Source organism: Bos taurus, chromosome 13, assembly GCF_002263795.3.
Source record: "Bos taurus isolate L1 Dominette 01449 registration number 42190680 breed Hereford chromosome 13, ARS-UCD2.0, whole genome shotgun sequence".
Taxonomy (NCBI): domain Eukaryota; kingdom Metazoa; phylum Chordata; class Mammalia; order Artiodactyla; family Bovidae; genus Bos; species Bos taurus.
In genome coordinates this window covers 79,565,928-79,584,246 of record NC_037340.1, presented here as the reverse complement: position 1 = coordinate 79,584,246, position 18,319 = coordinate 79,565,928, and the positions used below count along the sequence as shown (strand labels likewise).

General features: G+C 50.7%; 1 protein-coding gene across 2 annotated transcripts; it reads left to right on the top strand.

The window, feature by feature from the left end:
* The first annotated feature begins 591 nt into the window (after positions 1-591).
* Positions 592-18,115, top strand: SALL4 (spalt like transcription factor 4). Of its 2 annotated transcripts, none has more exons than XM_015474174.3 (4): positions 592-891; positions 11,023-12,051; positions 14,222-14,502; positions 16,044-18,115. In XM_015474174.3, the coding sequence occupies exons 1-4, from the start codon at positions 762-764 to the stop codon at positions 16,461-16,463; spliced, it is 1,860 nt and encodes a 619-aa protein (XP_015329660.1). In that variant the 5' UTR covers positions 592-761; the 3' UTR covers positions 16,464-18,115. The 2 variants fall into 2 exon arrangements, with proteins under 2 accessions (XP_015329660.1, NP_001179765.3); NM_001192836.3 differs by having other exon boundaries at positions 762-891; positions 11,023-13,377; positions 16,044-16,665.
* Positions 18,116-18,319: the final 204 nt, after the last annotated feature.

The window sequence follows — 18,319 nt, the reverse complement described above, 5'->3', positions numbered from 1 at the left end:
ATTTAGCATTTAAAGGAAATAAATCATGGCGAGGGGCTACTCTGAAATTTGGGAAATTTGAAGGCCACTTCAAGTGTTGAGATGAGGGGGGAAGGTTGAATATACCGCCATTCTTCGGATATCTCAAAACTCAATTTAAACATTTCAATGAAAAAGGAGATGGGAGGGGACAAGGGTCAAATCTCAGGGTTTTTTGTTTGTTTATTTTTTTGTTAGAGGTAAAAATTGAGACAAAATATTTCACTGAAAAGACCTTCCTCCCCAGCTTCCGCGGATATCAACCTTACAAAAGTAATTTTTGGAGCACACTACCAAATACGCTTGTTCCAAAACTGTTATGGAAACTCCTAGTTTTTAGTAAGTACACAATTATTTTTCTCTTTCTCTCCCAGAACTCAGATAGCTGAAGCGAGGATGGTCCCCCCTCGGATTTCGCCCAGCACCCAGCCAATCTGAGCCCGAATGCTAATTAGTTGCTCTCCCCAGATGAACACGCCTTTGTCGCTTGTAGGGCCGGACTACAAAGCCCAGAATGCCTCGCCCCTCCCTGATCAATGAGGGCTTATTTAAATGATCTCTGAGGTCTTGGACCCAGGCCAATCAGCTGTCAGGGCTCATGATAAATCGCAATGCATTATTGATAATAATAATTACTGGGACATGCGCGTTCCGGCCGAAGGGGGGTAAATTTCCCAACTCCAGGAATTTGTGGCGGAGTGGGCAAATAACCGCGGCTCTCCAGGCGCCCCGATGCTCGCACCATGTCGAGGCGCAAGCAGGCGAAGCCCCAGCACATCAACTCGGAGGAGGATCAGGGCGAGCGGCAGCCGCAGCAGCCGGCCCCCGAGTGTGCAGATGCGGCCCCAGCGGCGCCGGCGGCGGGGGCGCCGGGTGAGTGGGGCTGGGGGGCGCGCGCCCCGGGCGGGCAGCTTCTCAGACGCTCGCCCGCCCCTCGGAGACGCGGGCTTTGGCGAGGCCGCGACTCCCTCCGCAGATTCGGGAACTTGGATCCGGGGGCTTAGTTCCAGGGGCTAACCGGCAGCCTGGTTCCCCACCCCCACCCCCGCCCTCGTTAATTTTACACTTTTTCTCGCTTCTCTCTCGTGGAAGTTTCACCCCCAGGTCTCGCTCTTACTGTAGGATTGACCCCGAGCCTCTGCCTGCCCCTCGTTCCTGAGAGGTCCCCTTCTCCTCGTCCTCTGCCCCTCTCTTAATTGGCTGCACTCCCCTCACTAGTAACCTCCCCCCCACACTTGTAACTTAGGCTCCCCTCCTCCCTCCCTGGCGCCGCTTTTAAAAGAAAAGACCCCGGGGGTCCCCACTCTATTGCCTCACCCGTTGGGGGCTTTTCTAGGCGCCTGGGGAAGGGGCGCACCTTTGGAAGACCCCCCGGGGGAGGCCGATCTGTTGCACGCGCCCCTCCCGTGCCGTGAGGGGGAGGGGGCGCGACCTCTCCCCACCCCCCAGGAGCTGGGGTGCGGGCCACCCGCGCTGCGGAGGGGACTGAGGGCCGGAAGAAGTGGAGGACGAGGGCACAAGATTGCCTTCTTTTCCGTTTCAAAAATTTCTTTTTTTGGTTTCCCTCTTTGCTCCCGGGGCTACGCCGCCTGCCGATCTTCGCCCTAACCTTTCGGGGCCTGACCTCCAGCCATCTTTGATTTCCGACTTCCTAAAAATAACCGCGGGCGGCGGGAGGGGTGCGGGCCCCCGGGCGCGGGGGTCGCGCGCGCTCTGCAGTCCCGCTGGGGTGTACCCGCCTGGCGTTGCGCGTGGCTTTTCTGGCGCGCCCCGCTTTCCGAAAAGCGCGCCCCGGGGGCCGGAGGGGAGAGGTCGCGCCAGGGCTGGGCGGTCGCGGCCAGGGCGAGCTCCCGGGGGCTGACCCGGCCCACGCTTCCGCGCCGCGCCTCTCCGGGGTCGGGAGGAGTTCGGGACCCCCAGCCCAGTCGGAGCGGCCGAGCGGACTCCTCTCTCCCTAATCATTTAACCTCGGGGGCTTTAGGAGCGAGTCGCTTTCTCACTATCTCCCCTCCGCCCTGGCCCGCCAAATTGTCGCCTGATAAGTTTTTCGCGTACGCGTGGGGGGAGGGGGCGTCTTTAAGCTCCTCTCGGGCCTTGTTGGTGGCTTCGCTCCCCTCGCCGCCTGCTTTCTAATTTCCCAGCGGGTGATGGGGGTGCGCGCGGCGACCCCAGTCGCTCCAATCCACTACAACGAGGGGAAGAGCCGTCGCCACTTTTTGGTTACCGTACCCTTTATTTCGGGGAGGGAATGGAATACATTTTCTGAATCTCTAAGATTAATGTAAATCCCTATCCCCACCCCACCCCCCAAATAATTTTTTCCAGGGCAAGTTAAAGAGATCGGCTTGACCAAAGGGGCGTCTCTGCGGTTTTGGGGGCGTCCAATGGTCAGGGCAGCGCGCACCGGAGGTCGGAGGAGGGCGGCCTCTCTTTGTGCCTTGGGAGGGGGGTGGGGGGGAAGGACGGAGAGGCTTCGTTGCCTGGCCCACCTGGAACAAAAGGGTTAACCCTCCGCCCGCCCGCTTCCTCCCGGGAAGGAGGGGCGAGCTCCTGGCTCTGACCCCTCCCCTGGTCCTGCTCTGACCTCCCCTTCCCCCTACCCGCTTCGTTTTGGGTGGGCGCACTCTTAGTGCGGCTTTTGGTGGGATTCGGCACCTTAGGGGGAGCTGGTTACGGGGGGCGAGGGGACGTTCTTAAATGAACGCTAGCTGGAGTCGGCCACCAGTTAACCCGAGCTGGTTAGGATCGCGAGCCTGGCCGTGCGCTCCCTCCACAATTGGGGAGGGGGAGTTGCTATTGATCGCTGGGGTTGCGGTGGCCGCTGAGCTGCGCGCGGGCGTCCCCTGGAGGCCCAGCCGGGAACCTCGCGCTCTGCTGAGAGGCGGGTCCCCTCGCAGGTACCGGCTCCCACCTGATGGGAGGGACGCGCTGGGCCGGGGGTTGAAGAGCTCTGGGCTGGGCGCTCCTCGGGACACCAGTCAGTTCTTTGCGCTCTCCCTGGCGGTGCCGAAGTTTCTTTGGCAAGTCTTTAGCATTCTTGGAAAGAATTCTTCGATTCTAATATGTTTGCAGAGCCCCCAGTTGCCGCCGTGAAACGGAAGGTAGTAGTACATTCCCATTTTAATGGATATTTTGTGTTTGAGCCCCCGTTTTTTTGCGTATAATTAAAGACATCCAGTTTAGACTGATCTTATAGTGCACAGCGAATTTGATACCATTTAAATGCACTTTTTGAGGGAGGAAAATGAAGTTTGGCGATCTGTTAGATCCAAAAATCTGCAGGTGGTCAGGGGAGTCAGGCCATGTACAGAAAAATTAGCATTTTTTTCAAAAGAGGTTCAAATGGCCTTTGTGCTAAACTGGATTACAACCATCAACGATCAAGATTCCCCCATTTCAAATAACCGCTTAGCCCCAGTTTCTGAACTGAAACGACCTACATCTGCGGTAAGGAGTCAGAATGGGACACTTGGGAGTTTCTGTTTTAATTGAGGGAAAGGGAATTCTTGGTGACAGTAACCTTGGTGAATGTTGCAGGCCAAGTTTCTGTGTTTGCATCTGGCTTTCTAAAAGAGAAGGGCTACAGCTTGCCCGAACCTCTTTTGTTCCTTTAAAAAGAAGTTGCACAAGTCGCTGCTAGCTGATCCTTCAAGCCCCTTCAGCCCTCCTCCTGTTAGGGAGCCATCTTGGGAGGGAGGGATAGAGATAATGCTTCCTCTTTTTAAATGAAATGAAGTTTTTTGTAAGGTGTAAGAGTGAGGTGTGCATTCCAATCTGGTTGTAGGACTTTCAGCTGCGTAAGCTTTGCTTTCTGAGCTTCTGGGTTCTTTCTCTGTACCCGGGAGATGAAACACCCTATTTAGATAGCTTCAACTATAGAGGCCCACTGTGTGCTGGAAATGTGATCGGTAATTAATTTTATTCAAAATAACAATTAAAAAAAAATTGTGTCAGGACAGCTGAACTGCCAAATTGGGATAATTCTGCAGTTTTATCTGTAGCCCACGCCAGGCTGGAGACCTCACGTACATTACCTTTGATTTCCGTTTTTGCTCAGTTTAAACTTCAGCTCCTGGTTGCAGTGGCTTGCCAGAGTTTCCTTGTTCTGTTTGATTTAAGTCGTGCTCTAAATCCAAGAAGTTGTGATTATCGTGGTTTTAGAGGAGTTGGTTATGGGATGGAATTTTCTGTCAGTATTCTATCAGATGGAGGAGCCGGGCTGCTGTAGGCTTTAGAACTTACTCTATTCCAGGAAGCAATTTGGAAATTAAACAGTTTGCATTTGGTGCTCCAGGCTTTACTGCCTTGGAAAAAATGATGGAAAGAGTTTAAGATATCCCTTTTTCATCATCCTTCACCTGTGTGCCTTTGATTGTTTAAACAAGCATCTAAACCATCTTTAGAAGCCTCTAAACCCAGATAAGAACTGCATCTCCAATCATTGCCATTTTTCCCCTAAAATTTCGAGTCCATGTCAGGTATTATTCTAAGGGGTTCTGGGGAAGGAGAGAGCAAAAACTGCCTGCGTGAAGTTAACAACTTCCTTTTAAAAGATGAGCTCCAGTTGAGGCAAAGTGGGATCTATCTCTAGCAACAGCAGAGCTTGCACACGTTAGCACAAAAAACTTTGATTTTTTTACTTCTTCCTTTTCAGCAAACTTGAATTTTGATCCAAGACAGTTGGAACAATTTTTTTTTTGTACCTTTATTAAATGGAAACGTAATTACAGCTCTAATTTGCCACCTACAAATTGAGTTAAAGGCATTTCTCAGATTGCTGAATGCAGATGTAAAATTAAGCACTTTTTTTGAACTGGTTCAGTTCTTAAGGATGTCTCAGTTTCCTTTTGTTTTTTGGTAAGCAGTTATCCTGCTGGTGGGGGTGTGGGGTAAGAGATATTAAGTACTTTAGATAATCTACTCATTGTAGTTCTTTTAATATAGGAATGGGAGGGAAAAAAAGATAAGCTTCAGGCATAATGCTTGTCTCAAGATATACGGTTGGTTTCTTAAGCATTTTCATAGGCTTCAGAATTTGATTGGCCTCTGGCAGATGAGCTTTTCTTGCTATACAATAGTAAGAGTATTTTCTATCCATTTGGCAGTGATTGAATCTAAGCCCCCTGCTGGGTTTACTGCATTCTTCCAACTTATTGGATAACTAGATGCTGAGAGATAACATTCCTAAAATTCGGGAGTGGGGGGTGGGGTGGAAGGATGGAAGATCTAGTTGCTGTAATCCCTCTGAACTTTGCTTTTTCCTTTTGGGAAGGGTTAACTTAAGCATACCCAGCGATTGTTCATAACAGAGTCCTCTTACTCTTGGGCAAATACGCTTTCAGTATTTGCCAATGGTGGTTTGGATGTCGAAGTACTTTACTGCACCAGCAAACAGAGCTCCTGCTGTTTGAAGACTCAGAGTGGGATGTTGCCAGTATTGCTTGGAGGCTCCAGAAGAGGCGAGCCTGTGTATACAGTGCCTGCAAGCTGGTATTCAGGTTGTAAATCACTCTTGGGAACTGCTGGGTCCTTCTGGGGCAGGGAGCTTAACCTTTTTCGTGCCACAGTTCCCTCCCCCAACAGAAATATTGAAATGCGTACAGTGAAATACATAGAAATACCAAGGAAATAAATCGTGTTGAGATACACTGAGCGAAAATGATTGGAAACGTTTGTGATACAGTAATACGTGCTTCTTCATGAACACAGTAGAGAAGATCTAGCAGTCACTCAGGTAACCAGAATTTCCAGTAACACAACCGCTTTAACATCATAGGAAAATACCTGCTTTCTGTTGACGACATAGGCACGGGCTCTGCAAATACTGCCGAGGTGTGTGCTCAGTGTTCACGACTGAAAGAATATTGTCTGCGTGGGGGTGAAAACTTTTTCTTGAACGGAGAGAGGGAGACAAAAAACATATATATGGGACTTCCCCGGTGTTCCAGTCGTTAAGACTTCGCGCTTCCACTGCACCGGGCACAGGTTCCTGAGATCCTGTGCGCTGTGCATCCTGGCCAAAAAAAATATGGGTGTTAACAGTGGTTTGTGGTCTTCCAAAGAATCATAGTGCATAAACAGATACACAGTATGTTTGTGGTATTAAAGTTTTGGACGGGGGTGAGGGGTGGGGAGAGTAGGGGGGAAAATGCTTTAAAAGCTTTCCTAGAGGGGTAAAATGAAAAAAAGGAAGTGTTCTAGCAGAAACAGTAATAAATGAGGCCGCTAACTTTAGTGCCTTTTTCAGTGTATTTAAGACTAGAGTCCCTGCTCTTGTGTTTTCTAGTGAGCAGTGTGGCACCTTGAGTCATTTATTCCTGAGCCTATTTCCACGCTTGCACGTTGGAAGCAAAGATGCTTGTCTCTGTGGCTGCAAAGATAAATGAGTTAAGGTGTGCGAGTCTGCAGTGGGTGCTCTGTGGCCAGTATACGGGGGATGGCCGTGGTTGTGCTTTGGCGCTTAACAGGCAGAATGGGCATTTGTACACAGGCTTTGCTAGAGATTTCCACAAGTAGCTTGGCTGAGACGAGGGGTGTAACATGCTAATTAAAAAAAAAAGCCAAAAGTGTATACATTTTGAAGTTTCTCTTCCACCCCAGGCCTGTGCTCCAGAAGCCAGGGACCAGCCTCAGCAACTCTTACTTCAGAAGTTTCCCACGGACATACTTATGTCTCTTCCCAAACATGGCAGGGGGGAAGCACATTATCTGTACAGCCTGTTCTGTGCATTTTTTCCTCCTTTTGAAATCACTCTTGAGTGGTTGTCCTATAGAGCAAGCACCTGTAGTAAAGAGCTACAAAATAGTCATCTTTTTTCTGTACCCCGATTTATTTCATCAGAATCTTGCTGGTGAACCCCAGTGTGTCCATTTTTGTTTGGGCTGTTTCTTGCTATGAGCCCTGAACCCCGGCATCACAGAAAGTAAATTCTTACCAAGGGAGTTGCTGGGTGGAAGAATTGCAGTATAACCATGGTGGTGGTGGATTGTACTCTGAAGAAGTTGTATCTATTTATGCATTTACCTGGCTGGTATATTTCCCTCCCAAGAGAAACTTGCTAAGTTTCCCTTGGAAAGTTCTTGACACATAATTGCCAGAGTTGCACTTCCAGAAAGATGGTACCACTTAACACACCTCCACAAGCACCCCATTACAAATGTACAGGTAGATACACCATCTTAATGATTCTGGGAACTGATGAATACTTTTAACTTGATTCTTGGGAATTTGGTTGCTTTAGAGCAGTTGTGGAGTTGGAAGGAAGGTGGTACCTACCTACTGTTCCCCATGGACATAGCTGGGGTGTAATTGATGCTTTTGAACTGTGGTGTTGGAGAAGACTCTTGAGAGTCCCTTGGACTGCAAGGAGATCCAACCAGTCCATTCTGAAGGAGATCAGCCGTGGGATTTCTTTGGAAGGAATGATGCTAAAGCTGAAACTCTAGTACTTTGGCCACCTCATGCAAAGAGTTGACTCATTGGAAAAGACTCTGATGCTGGGAGGGATTGGGGGCAAGAGGAGAAGGGGACGACAGAGGATGAGATGGCTGGATGGCATCACTGACTCGATGGACGTGAGTCTGAGTGAACTCCGAGAGTTGGTGATGGATAGGGAGGCCTGGCGTGCTGCAATTCATGGGGTGGCAAAGAGTCGGACACGACTGAGTGACTGATCTGATCTGATCTGATTGTGTCTTAACCCTCCCTGTCCCGCCCCCACCCCAACCTGCCCCTTCAAGCTTTCCTGTCCTCCCCAGGGGTTTCTGCAAGAGGCAAGATAGTTGCCATCTCAGTAAAAGAAACAGTAGGAGAGGAAGGAAGTGCATGAATGAAGAGTGTTCACAGGAAGGATCTGTGCATGCCTGGCTTTAGCTTCACAACCTTGGGCAAGTTAATGCCCCGTGCCTCAGTTTACCCCTCTGTTAAATGTAATAGTCTCTTTTGTTAATTGTTAATAACATACAAATTACACCTGTACATAATAAGTGCTCAAAAGTTATCTATGACTACATTTTTTATTGTGTTGTCTTGGGTAAAAGTCAGTCACATCTTGGAGTCTGTTTTTCTCATCTATAAATGGGGCTGGTGTTTAATAGGATTGGATGGATGTAGCGTGGACCACGGGGCACCTAGAGGTTCTCGTCTGGACTGTAGGGGACTTCCAGGCTGCTCATCTTTGCATCATCAGACCCCTAGCCCTGCCTTGCACTCCGTAGGAAGTGAGAAGGGATGTTAAAATGAGTGAGGCTTTAAATGACTGTTAAGTCTTATTTTCAGCAGCCCTAGTTGCCCAGGTAACCAAGCCACGGAAATAGACAAGGTGAAGAAATGGCTGTTCACTGAACACCTGCAGTGCTTGCACTTTGCCCAGACCCTAGGACGGTGCCAGGCTCGTAGCCAGCACTCCCAAACACTTACTAATCACATTACTGAAGCCAGGCCTCTACCTTAGGTCGCTGTCATGATTGTACACATTTAATAGAGATCCTGAGGGGTAAACCTACCATTTCAAACCTGTGAGTGATAGATTACCATAATTTCTGTTTTCTTTCCCTTGGCTCACACCAGCCCACACACACCTTGCTAAACTTCTGATTACTACCTAGTCTGAAATTAGCAAAGATTAAGTCAATTTATTAAGGCTATGCTGTGGAAATTTAAAAGAGTCAGTGTTTGAAACTGTGTTGGAAACTATAGATCTTTCTTAAGAGAAATACACTGTTTCAAGATCAATCCCTCCCCCAAATTGTTGACTGACTCCTCAGTCAAAACCCATGGTGTTGGGAAATGTAATCACCCAAGAAGAGGCAAAATAGGTTCATTTATTTTTAAAAAGTGATTATTTTACTTAAAAAATAAGTGAATACTTCCTGACATCCTGGCCATTTCCCCATTCATTTGTACATTTCAAATAGGTGTGTTTTTTTGTTTTAAACAAAAATGGTCACTTGTTGCATACTATTCTGTAACCTCCTTCTACCTAATTTCTGTCTCCGAATTCAGGACATACGGAAATTCTACATTGTTTTCATACTGTGGGTATACCAAAGTTTATATTCCCCGTCCTCCCCCTCTTTTTTTGTGGCTGTAAACATTTTTGTGAAAAATACCCTTCTTCCTAGGTGGGTCTTTGTATCCATATGCAAAGGTCTGTGATTTAGCTCAGCACACCTGGGATTGCGGAGTCTGAGGTGTGCCTGTGTGACTTCTCCCGTCAGGGTGTACGCACAACAGAACAGCCAAGAAACGAAAACAGTCAAGTCACTTACAGAGTCTCCACTCGCCAGGGCCCAGGCATCTGGCTGAAGCATGGCTGCCCAGTAGGTGTTTTGACATACAGACTGATCACTGTGAAGGAAATGGGACCCAATTGGCAAAAGAAACCCAGGGACCAATCATTTTCAGCAATGGAACTGCCCAGACTATGAACGTTGTTTGATTTAATGTAACAGTAGTAGAGGCTGCAAATGGAGGGCGAGGAATAAATTCTATCATTCCATCGTTTCCTGCTTTTCTTGGGCTTCTTTGTTTAATGACTTGTTAATCCTTTAATGTCATGCTAAGGCATTTCTACAGGTTTTCATAATCAGGAAGGTCAGTAAAGTCTTTTTCTTGGACGTGCAGTCTCCCCCCCCCCCCTTTTTTTTTTTCAGTTTTTTTTTCCCCTTCACACATAAAAAACATTCCTCGGGTATCGGCTTTGTCTTATTTAGGTGTCCATATTTTAGGTGAATTTAGTACCACCGTCATAGTTCTTGGCACCTTTAAACTTCCAGCCTCTCTGGTGGGAAGGTGGAGTTCCCACATTGTCTGAAGGAGTGATTTATTGCAGTTTCACTTTTTGATGGACCCAGGGTGGAGATGAACAGCAGGCTTCCAATGTCATTTTAATGAATGACATGAAATCCATTTGCTTTTGTAAGCCAGCTCTGAGGTGGGGCAGAGAGCTCCGTGGGGATTATTTTAATAAATTATATTGAGTTTCCCAGCACTGCCTTAATAATAAGTTGGTACAGATTACTAGATGGCCAGTGCAGGAGATGCAAGATACCCAACTTCAGTCCCTGGGTCGGGAAGAGCCCCAGGAGAAGGAAATGGCAACCCACTCCAGTATTCATGCCTGGAAAATTCCATAGACAGAGGAGCCTGGCAGGCTACAGCCATGGGGCCTCGAAGAGTCGAACGTGACTTAGTGAATGAGCACACACTAGGTTGCCCAAGACAAGTCTGTTTGCACTCTCCTGGAGGCTGGACCCCTGAGGCTGAGGAGCAGCAGGGTCATTTTCTCTTGGAGGCTCCAAGGTGAGTGTGGCCCACGCAGCCTGCTTGCTGCCTTCTGTTGGGTCCAGCATCCTTGGCTTAGAGCTTTGTATCTCCTGCCTTGGCCTTACGTGGCCTTATTCTGTCTCATGTCTTTTTTTTTTTTAATTTCTATTTATTTTTGGCTGCACTGGGTCCCCTGTTGCTGCATCCTGGCTTTCTCTAGTTGCTATGCAAGGGCTCTCATTATGTGGTGGTTTCTCGTTGCAGAATATGGGCTCTAGGCCCATGGGCTCAGTAGTTGCGGCACATGGGCTTTAATTGATTCGAGGCATGTAGCATCTTCCTGGACCAGGGGTCGAACCTGCGTCCCCTGCCTTGGCAGGTGGATTCTTAACCACTGGACCACCAGGGAAGTTTTCCTCTTTTCTCCTTAAGGACACCAGGCATTGGGCTTGGGGTCTACTCTAATTAAAGTTATACAGAGCCTCCCCCCCACCCCCAACAAGAAGACCACATGCACAGGGGAACGGGTTAGGATTGGATATTTGGGGGGGTTATGATTCCACCCACTACACCAATGGTTGGCTCACTGAGACCCTCATTCCCTTCCATGGTCTTCTCCTTGTTAGGACACAGATCATGAAGACCTCTGAATTGTGAGTTGTGGTTCTCCCCTCCAGAGATCGCCCTGTGCCCTTCCTAGGGTGGAATTCTCATCTCCTCTTTCCCTCTCCTCGCAGGTGCTCCAATGAACTATCTTGGTGGCCGCGGCAACGACGAGCTGAATGGGGACGGAGCAGGGATAAAACGGCCCCGGCGGGAGGAGACCCACGTTTGCGAGAAATGCTGTGCCGAGTTCTTCAGCTTCTCGGAGTTCTTGGACCACAAGAAAAATTGCACTAAAACGCCCCCCGTGCTCATCTTGAAGGACAGTGAGGGGCCGATGTCATCCGAAGACTTGTCAGGGACTGTGCTCAGCCCGCAGCCGCCGAGCCCGGGCCGGAGGGAGGGCCACCGGGACAATGGCAGCGGCGGAGGGGCCCCCGGGGACTTGAGGGAAAAGCCGGGGGCGGAATCCGTCCTGTATCTGAAGACGGAGGCCGCCCTGCCGCCCGCGCCGCAGGACATAAGCTACTTACCCAAAGGCAAGGTGGCCAACACCAATGTCACGCTTCAGGCGCTGCGCGGCACCAAGGTGGCGGTGAACCAGCGCAGCGCCGACGTGCCTCCGGCGCCCGTGCCCGGCGCCGGCAGCCTGCCCTGGGTCCTCGAGCAGATCCTGTGCCTCCAGCAGCAGCAGCTGCAGCAGATCCAGCTCACGGAGCAGATCCGGGTGCAGGTGAACATGTGGGCCTCGCACGCCCTCCACGCCGGGCACGCGGCCGACTCGCTGAAGACGCTCGGGGGCCACGTGTCGCAGCAGGTGTCGGCGGCCGTGGCCCTGCTCAGCCAGAAGGCGGGGAGCGCCGGGCTGCCCCTGGACGCTCTGAAGCCCGCCAAGCTACCTCACGCCAACGTCCCTTCCGCCGGCGGCTCCGCCTCCCCGGGGCTGCCGCCCTTCGCGCTGAAGCCGGACGCCACCCGGGTGCTCCCCGGCGTCCTGTCGCGCCTCCCTGGGGCGCTGCTCCCCCAGGCCCAGGGCTCTGTGCTCTTCCAGAGCCCCTTCTCCGCGGTGGCCTTAGACCCGTCCAAGAAAGGCAAAGGGAAGCCACCGAGTGTCTCCCCGGTGGAGGTCAAACTCAAGGACGAGGCTCTCTGCCGGCACAAGTGTAAGTACTGTAGCAAGGTTTTTGGGACTGATAGCTCCTTGCAGATCCACCTCCGCTCCCACACCGGAGAGAGACCCTTCGTGTGCTCCGTGTGCGGCCACCGCTTCACCACCAAGGGCAACCTCAAGGTGCACTTCCACCGGCATCCCCAGGTGAAGGCAAACCCCCAGCTGTTTGCCGACTTCCACGACAAGACGGCGGTGGGCGGCGGCCTTCCCTTCGCGCTGGCCGGCCCCGTCCCCCTCGAGGAAGCCGGGCTCTCCCTAGACAGCAAACCCGCGCTCGCGGCGGGGACCCCCAGTGTCGTAGGGCTAGCTCAGAATCTCCCCTCAGGGCCTCACCCCAAGGACGTCGCGGGGGGCCCGTTGCCCGGCGACCTGCAGCCCGGGCCGTCTCCGGAAAGCGAGGATGGCTCCATCCTGCCCGGGGTGGGGCCGACCCATCCCTCCCCCAGGGTCGGAGGCTTCCCAGGGGGTGGGCCGCCGGAGCCGGGGTCGGAGACCCTGAAGCTGCAGCGGCTGGTGGAGAACATAGACAAGGCCACCACCGACCCCAACGAGTGTCTCATCTGCCACCGCGTCCTCAGCTGCCAGAGCTCACTCAAGATGCACTACCGCACGCACACCGGGGAGAGGCCTTTCCCGTGCAAGGTCTGCGGCCGCGCCTTCTCCACCAAAGGCAACCTGAAGACGCACCTGGGGGTGCACCGCACCAGCGCGTCGGTGAAGACGCAGCACTCCTGCCCGATCTGCCAGAAGAAGTTCACCAACGCGGTTCTGCTGCAGCAGCACATCCGCATGCACATGGGCGGCCAGATCCCCAACACGCCTCTGCCCGAGAGCCCCTGCGAGTTCGCGGGCCCCGAGCCCTCGGCGGCTGGGGAGAATGGCAGCCCCGGCGCGCCCGCTCACGATGGGGTCATGGAAGCCATCGACGTAGACGAAGCCTGCCCCCAGGAGGCCGCCCCCAGCAGCTCCTCGAGGGTCCTCGGGCCCCTCGCCGGCGTCCTCGCGGCGTCCCCTACCCCGGGGCTGGCCACGGCGGCTTCGCTGGACGCCCCGGTGAAGGCGGGGCTCGCTGCGCTCGTCCTGCAGCGGCAGGGCAGCCGAGAAAACGGGTCCGTGGAGAGTGACGGCCTGACCAATGACGACGCCTCCTCGGTGATGGGCGACCCCGAGTGCGCCAGCCGAAGCCCAGACGTCCTAGAGAGCACGTCCTTCCAGGCGGTCTCGCCGGCCCATAGCCAGGCGGAGAGCGTCAAGTCCAAGTCTCCAGACGCCGACGGCAAAGGGGACGGCTCCGAGAGCAGCCGCACTGAGATGGAAGGTGATAGAGCTTTGGATTTCACTTAGGTCCATTCTGGGCTCGAGGTCATCTGGAAGGAACCCGGGGTGACCTTGACCAATGGAGAGTGAACTAGCTCCTCTGTAGGGCAATTAGTGACCACCTCTGTCATAGTCCTGACATGCTTTTACTTAGGACAGTTCTTGCAGATTGGGCATGGACAGTTTACTTTGCTTGGTTTTGATTTTTGTGTTGGAGGCCCGTGGTGGCCACACGGGGATTCTTTGGAGTTAATGCTATCCTAGAAGAGTATTTCAGGAAGTGGACACCAGTGAGATAATTCATAGTTCCTTGATTCAGAGATCCCACTCCCTAATGTAAGAGTCACAGATGGGTAATTCTTGAGGGAGAAAAGAGAATCTAACCTATTTTAAATTGTGGGGTGCCTGTTGATGGCATTAATGAGGGGACACCATTGTAGAATCAGAAAGATGGTGTCAGAGCAGACTTTAAAGGTAACTTGATGTGGGGATTGAACTTGGAATTGCCTGCATGCGTTTCTGATGCCGATACCCTTTAAAATCCAAAATATTGGGTTGGCCAAAGAGTCTGTTCGGGCTTTTCCACCTCCTGTTTTGGGGAAACCCGAAATATTTTTTGGCTCACCCAATAGGAAAAATTCTTTGAAGTTTTGGAGTTGTCATTCTCTGTGTAGCTAAATAAGAAGAAAGCTGCTTCCAAGGTGTAAACTTCCTGAAAGGTGTTTCCAGACTCTCAAACGGCGGCGGGGCAGTGGTGGGCAAAACTCCTTTCTTGGTTTGAAGAATGAATGAATGACGTGATGATAAAGTTTTTTTTTTTTTCCTTCTCTTTTCCCTGTGCACAGGTCGGAGCAGCGTTCCATCCACATTTATCCGAGCCCAGCCAACCTATGTCAAAGTTGAAGTTCCCGGTGGGTTTGTGGGTCCCACGACCATGTCCCCAGGTATGACGCCTCTGTTGGCGGCCCAGCCCCGACGACAGGCCAAGCAGCACGGCTGCACGAGGTGCGGGAAGAACTTCTCGTCGGCCAGCGCGCTGCAGATCCACGAGCGGACTCACACCGGTGAGAAGCCCTTTGTGTGCAACATCTGTGGGCGCGCTTTCACCACCAAAGGCAACTTGAAGGTGAGCCTCCTTAGGGCTTCCGCTGGGGGTGGGGGGCTCAGTGTTAAGCAGCGACATTTATCCCTAACGAATCCTTCCATCAGGGCCAAGTGACTGCGTGCCTCCACTGCTGGGTCCCAGGTTCAAGCCCAGGTTGGGGAACTAAGATCCTGCCAGCTCTGCAGTGCAGTGAAAAAAAAAAAGAAAAAAGAAACAGGCTTTCTCACAGCATCTCTGAAGTTGGGATGTTCGTTGCCTTCATAAAGTCCTGCAGATCGGGAAACATAGATTGTGATTGTCATGCTCGTAATATAAAATGGATAAATCCTGTATGGGTTTGTCTTGTGCTTTTAGACTTGATGACTGGTCTTCAACTTTGGGAAAATAATTGCAGAAAGGAGGCTGGGTTGAAGAAGCAGGAGGCAGTAGAGTATCTTTGCTCTTCAGAAGAGTCCCTTTCTTGTTTGCCACCGTAGATGAAATAACGTTCGTTCCTGGTGGCTTGTGTAACCTTCCCAGCCAGGCTTATTTTTGCCTCAGCAATGATTGCTTCTGTTGACACTATGTATGTGGGATGTCAGTTCCATCAGGGCAGGGTCTGTTTTGTTCAAAAATTAGTTTTTATAACTCATTTTTTATTCGGGTCAGTTCCCACAAAGGAGGAAGTTGCACAGAGATGCTCACACGCTTGCTAATTTCTCCCAGTGGTAGGACTTTAATTTTACTCACCTGTAGAATACATGGGCTTCTCAGGTGGCACTAGTGGTAAGGAACCCACCTGCCCGTGCAGGAAACATACAAGAGATGTGGGTTTGATCCCTGGGTCAGGTAGATCCGCTGCAGGGCATGGCAACCCACTCCAGTATTCTTGCCTGGAGAATCCCATGGACAGGAGCCTGGAGGGCTACAGTCCATGGGGTTGGTCGCAAAGAGTTGGACACAGCTGAATTGACTTAGCGTACGTGCAGAGAATCAGTCGTAACCAGGGCATTGACACTGATGTAAGCTCCTGGTCTCACCTGTTTTCCCATTCCACCTGCGCTCAGTGTCTGCATGCCTTCAGTTCCATACCATTTGTTACCTCTGTAGGTTTGTGTGTTAACACCTTGTAACCCTAGCACTCTGAAACAACACTATACTACCTAGTAGGTGTTGACAGAAGTGCATGTGAATAGATGGGGAAGATCGGAGTGTGCATCCCCAACTTTGTTTGCCTCTAGGGAGGAATGTGGGTCCATTGTTGCTAGATGGTCTGATTGTTCCCGGCCCCCACCCCCCCTCAGAGAATAGATAATCTGGATTTTTTAATATGAAATCTAATTTTTCTCTTGGCTGCTCTCTGCAGCTTGTGAGATCCTAGTTCCCCGATGCAGGGTTTTAACCTGTGCCCCTTGCAGTGGGAGCATGGAGCCATAACCCCTGGACCTCCAAGGAAGTCTCCGAAATCTCATTTTAAAAATAGAAGTTTAGACGGACCAAGCCTGTGCGCAGACTTGACTGTGATTGGCCTACACGCAAAAGCCTCTGTTTTGGTGGAAACCCTTCTGTCCCTCTTCCCACAGGTCCATTACATGACACATGGGGCCAACAATAGCTCGGCACGCCGTGGCAGGAAGCTGGCCATCGAGAACACCATGGCTCTGTTAGGAACGGACGCAAAGAGGGTCCCCGAGATGTTTCCCAAGGAGATCGTGGCCCCTTCGGTGAGCGTGGACCCCGTCGTGTGGAGCCAGTACGCCACCATGCTCAACGGTGGTCTGGCCATGAAGACCAACGAGATCTCCGTAATTCAGAGTGGTGGCGTCCCCACCCTCCCGGTGTCCCTGGGGGCCAGCTCCGTGGTGAATAACACGGCCGCCTCCAAGATCGACGGCTCCCAGTCTGCCGCCGGGGCCGAGGTGGAGAAGCCAGGGACGGCCGACAACGTCCCCAAACACCAGTTCCCGCACCTCCTGGAAGAAAACAAGATCGCAGTCAGCTAAGCCGCGGGAGGACGCACCTCCGAGGCGCAGTGCACGCAGCGACCTCTCTAGAGAACTGTGTCTTTTATTGTTCTCTCTCTTTTTTTAAGGCCCCCGTCTCCTCCAGTTTTCTTCCTGATGTGCAAATAACGTTTACAGTTGTGGCCACAACCTCAGGCACGGCTTACAATCACAATGTTGCTATGCTGCTTTGCAAAAAAAGAAAAAAGAGAGGAAAAAAAAAATCCTTACTAAAACAAATACTAGTATTTTTTTAAATTTTGGAAGAAAGCGGGTCTTGCAAAGTAGTTTTGTTACTTGCAACAAACTATATACATAAAAATCTTTGTACAACCTCGAGTAACTGTTTCCAAAGACGGTCACCTCTTTCAAGTTGGAAGGTATTGAACCACCATGGAGAAGACACCTGTTTCACCTGCTTGGGGGTGGAGTGGCGGGGGGTGGGGGGCGGCTGTATACTTAATTCTGCGGGGACTGTATGCGGGTAAATGGACATGGTCTGTCATCTGTTTCGGGACCTGTTTTCATATTCTCCCAGCCCTGCACCCATTTTTCTGTTGTTTTTTTGAATGTACTTTTTTTTTTGAAAACCAAGGTTGTAGAATTCCAAGGTGTTTTTCAACTTGGAGCCTTAAGTACGACGCCCTCCAGTGGACTGATTTCAGTCCTGAGAGAGTCAGTGTGTGTGTTGCTGCTTATTTAAATACAGTTCAGTCGGAGCCTCAAGAGTGCCAAGGTCCTCTCTACCCTTCCAGATGCCACCTTCTTCCTAAAACCAGGAGAGGTGAACACCTGAGCAGGGAATCTCAGGTGAGGTAACTTAGTTCACCAGTGTGCCTGCTCTGTTGAAGAGCTCGGTGTCCATTCTTGAAGAAACAAACTCATGGAAGGGCATGTTTTCTTATTATATACTAAAAACTTCTTACACTAATTTGTACCAACATTTCCTTGATTGTGACTTAATGCCGAGTAATTATGAAGATTTTTTTTTTTCTTCTGAGTATTGCATGAAGGCTACCAAGTTGGAACAGGCGAGTCCTGGATGTGAAAGCTTTAATTTATCTACCTCATTCGTGTGTTATTTTTGTAGCTGTAGTCTCTATTTTCCTATCGGATGACCGCTGAAGTGTTCCTAGACCCTATCGTAAACCTAAGAGTTGATGTATTGGTGGGAGCAGCTGGAAGTTCAAGATGATGTTGTGATTCTTTTTTTTCTTCTAACCCTAACCCCTTTTGTATATGTGATATTAAGCAGACGATGAAGCGTTCCTCTTGAAGATTTAACAAGCGAGGAGAAAGACCCACATTTCCAGGTGGGGAAGTCTTTGCCCCTCTGGAAGAGTGGATTGTGGCTTTTCTCAAGTCTTGTCTCTTGGTAATTGCACCTGACTTTAGGATCCCCCCCTCAAGTTTTTTTGTTTTGTTTTGCCAAGTTGTGCCTTTCCTTCTGGAATTGTAAGTGAACACAATGGTAGTGCCTGTTTACACTGTGAAGCGGATATTGTTACAGAAGATAGACCAGAGGCTTTCTCACTTGTTAAGCTTAATAATGCCTTGTGAATGTATGATCTACGGAGAAACCCCTGTAGTTTTTACCTGCTGATGCTGTCTGTCTGTTGGAGAATAAATTTTGAATGGTTCTTTTTTTTTCACCACCAGGCGTGTATGTAAATTTTTCTGTTAGTTTCTGCTCCACACCTGAGAGTCCTTTCCTGACAATCATTTCCAGCTGCCTTGGGAGAAATTCCACCCAACTAAGTAGGATAGGGGCTTCCGCAGTGGCTCAGTGGTGAAGAATCTGCCTGCAGCGCAGGAGACACACTGGGTCAGGAAGATCCCCTGGAGGAGGGCATGGC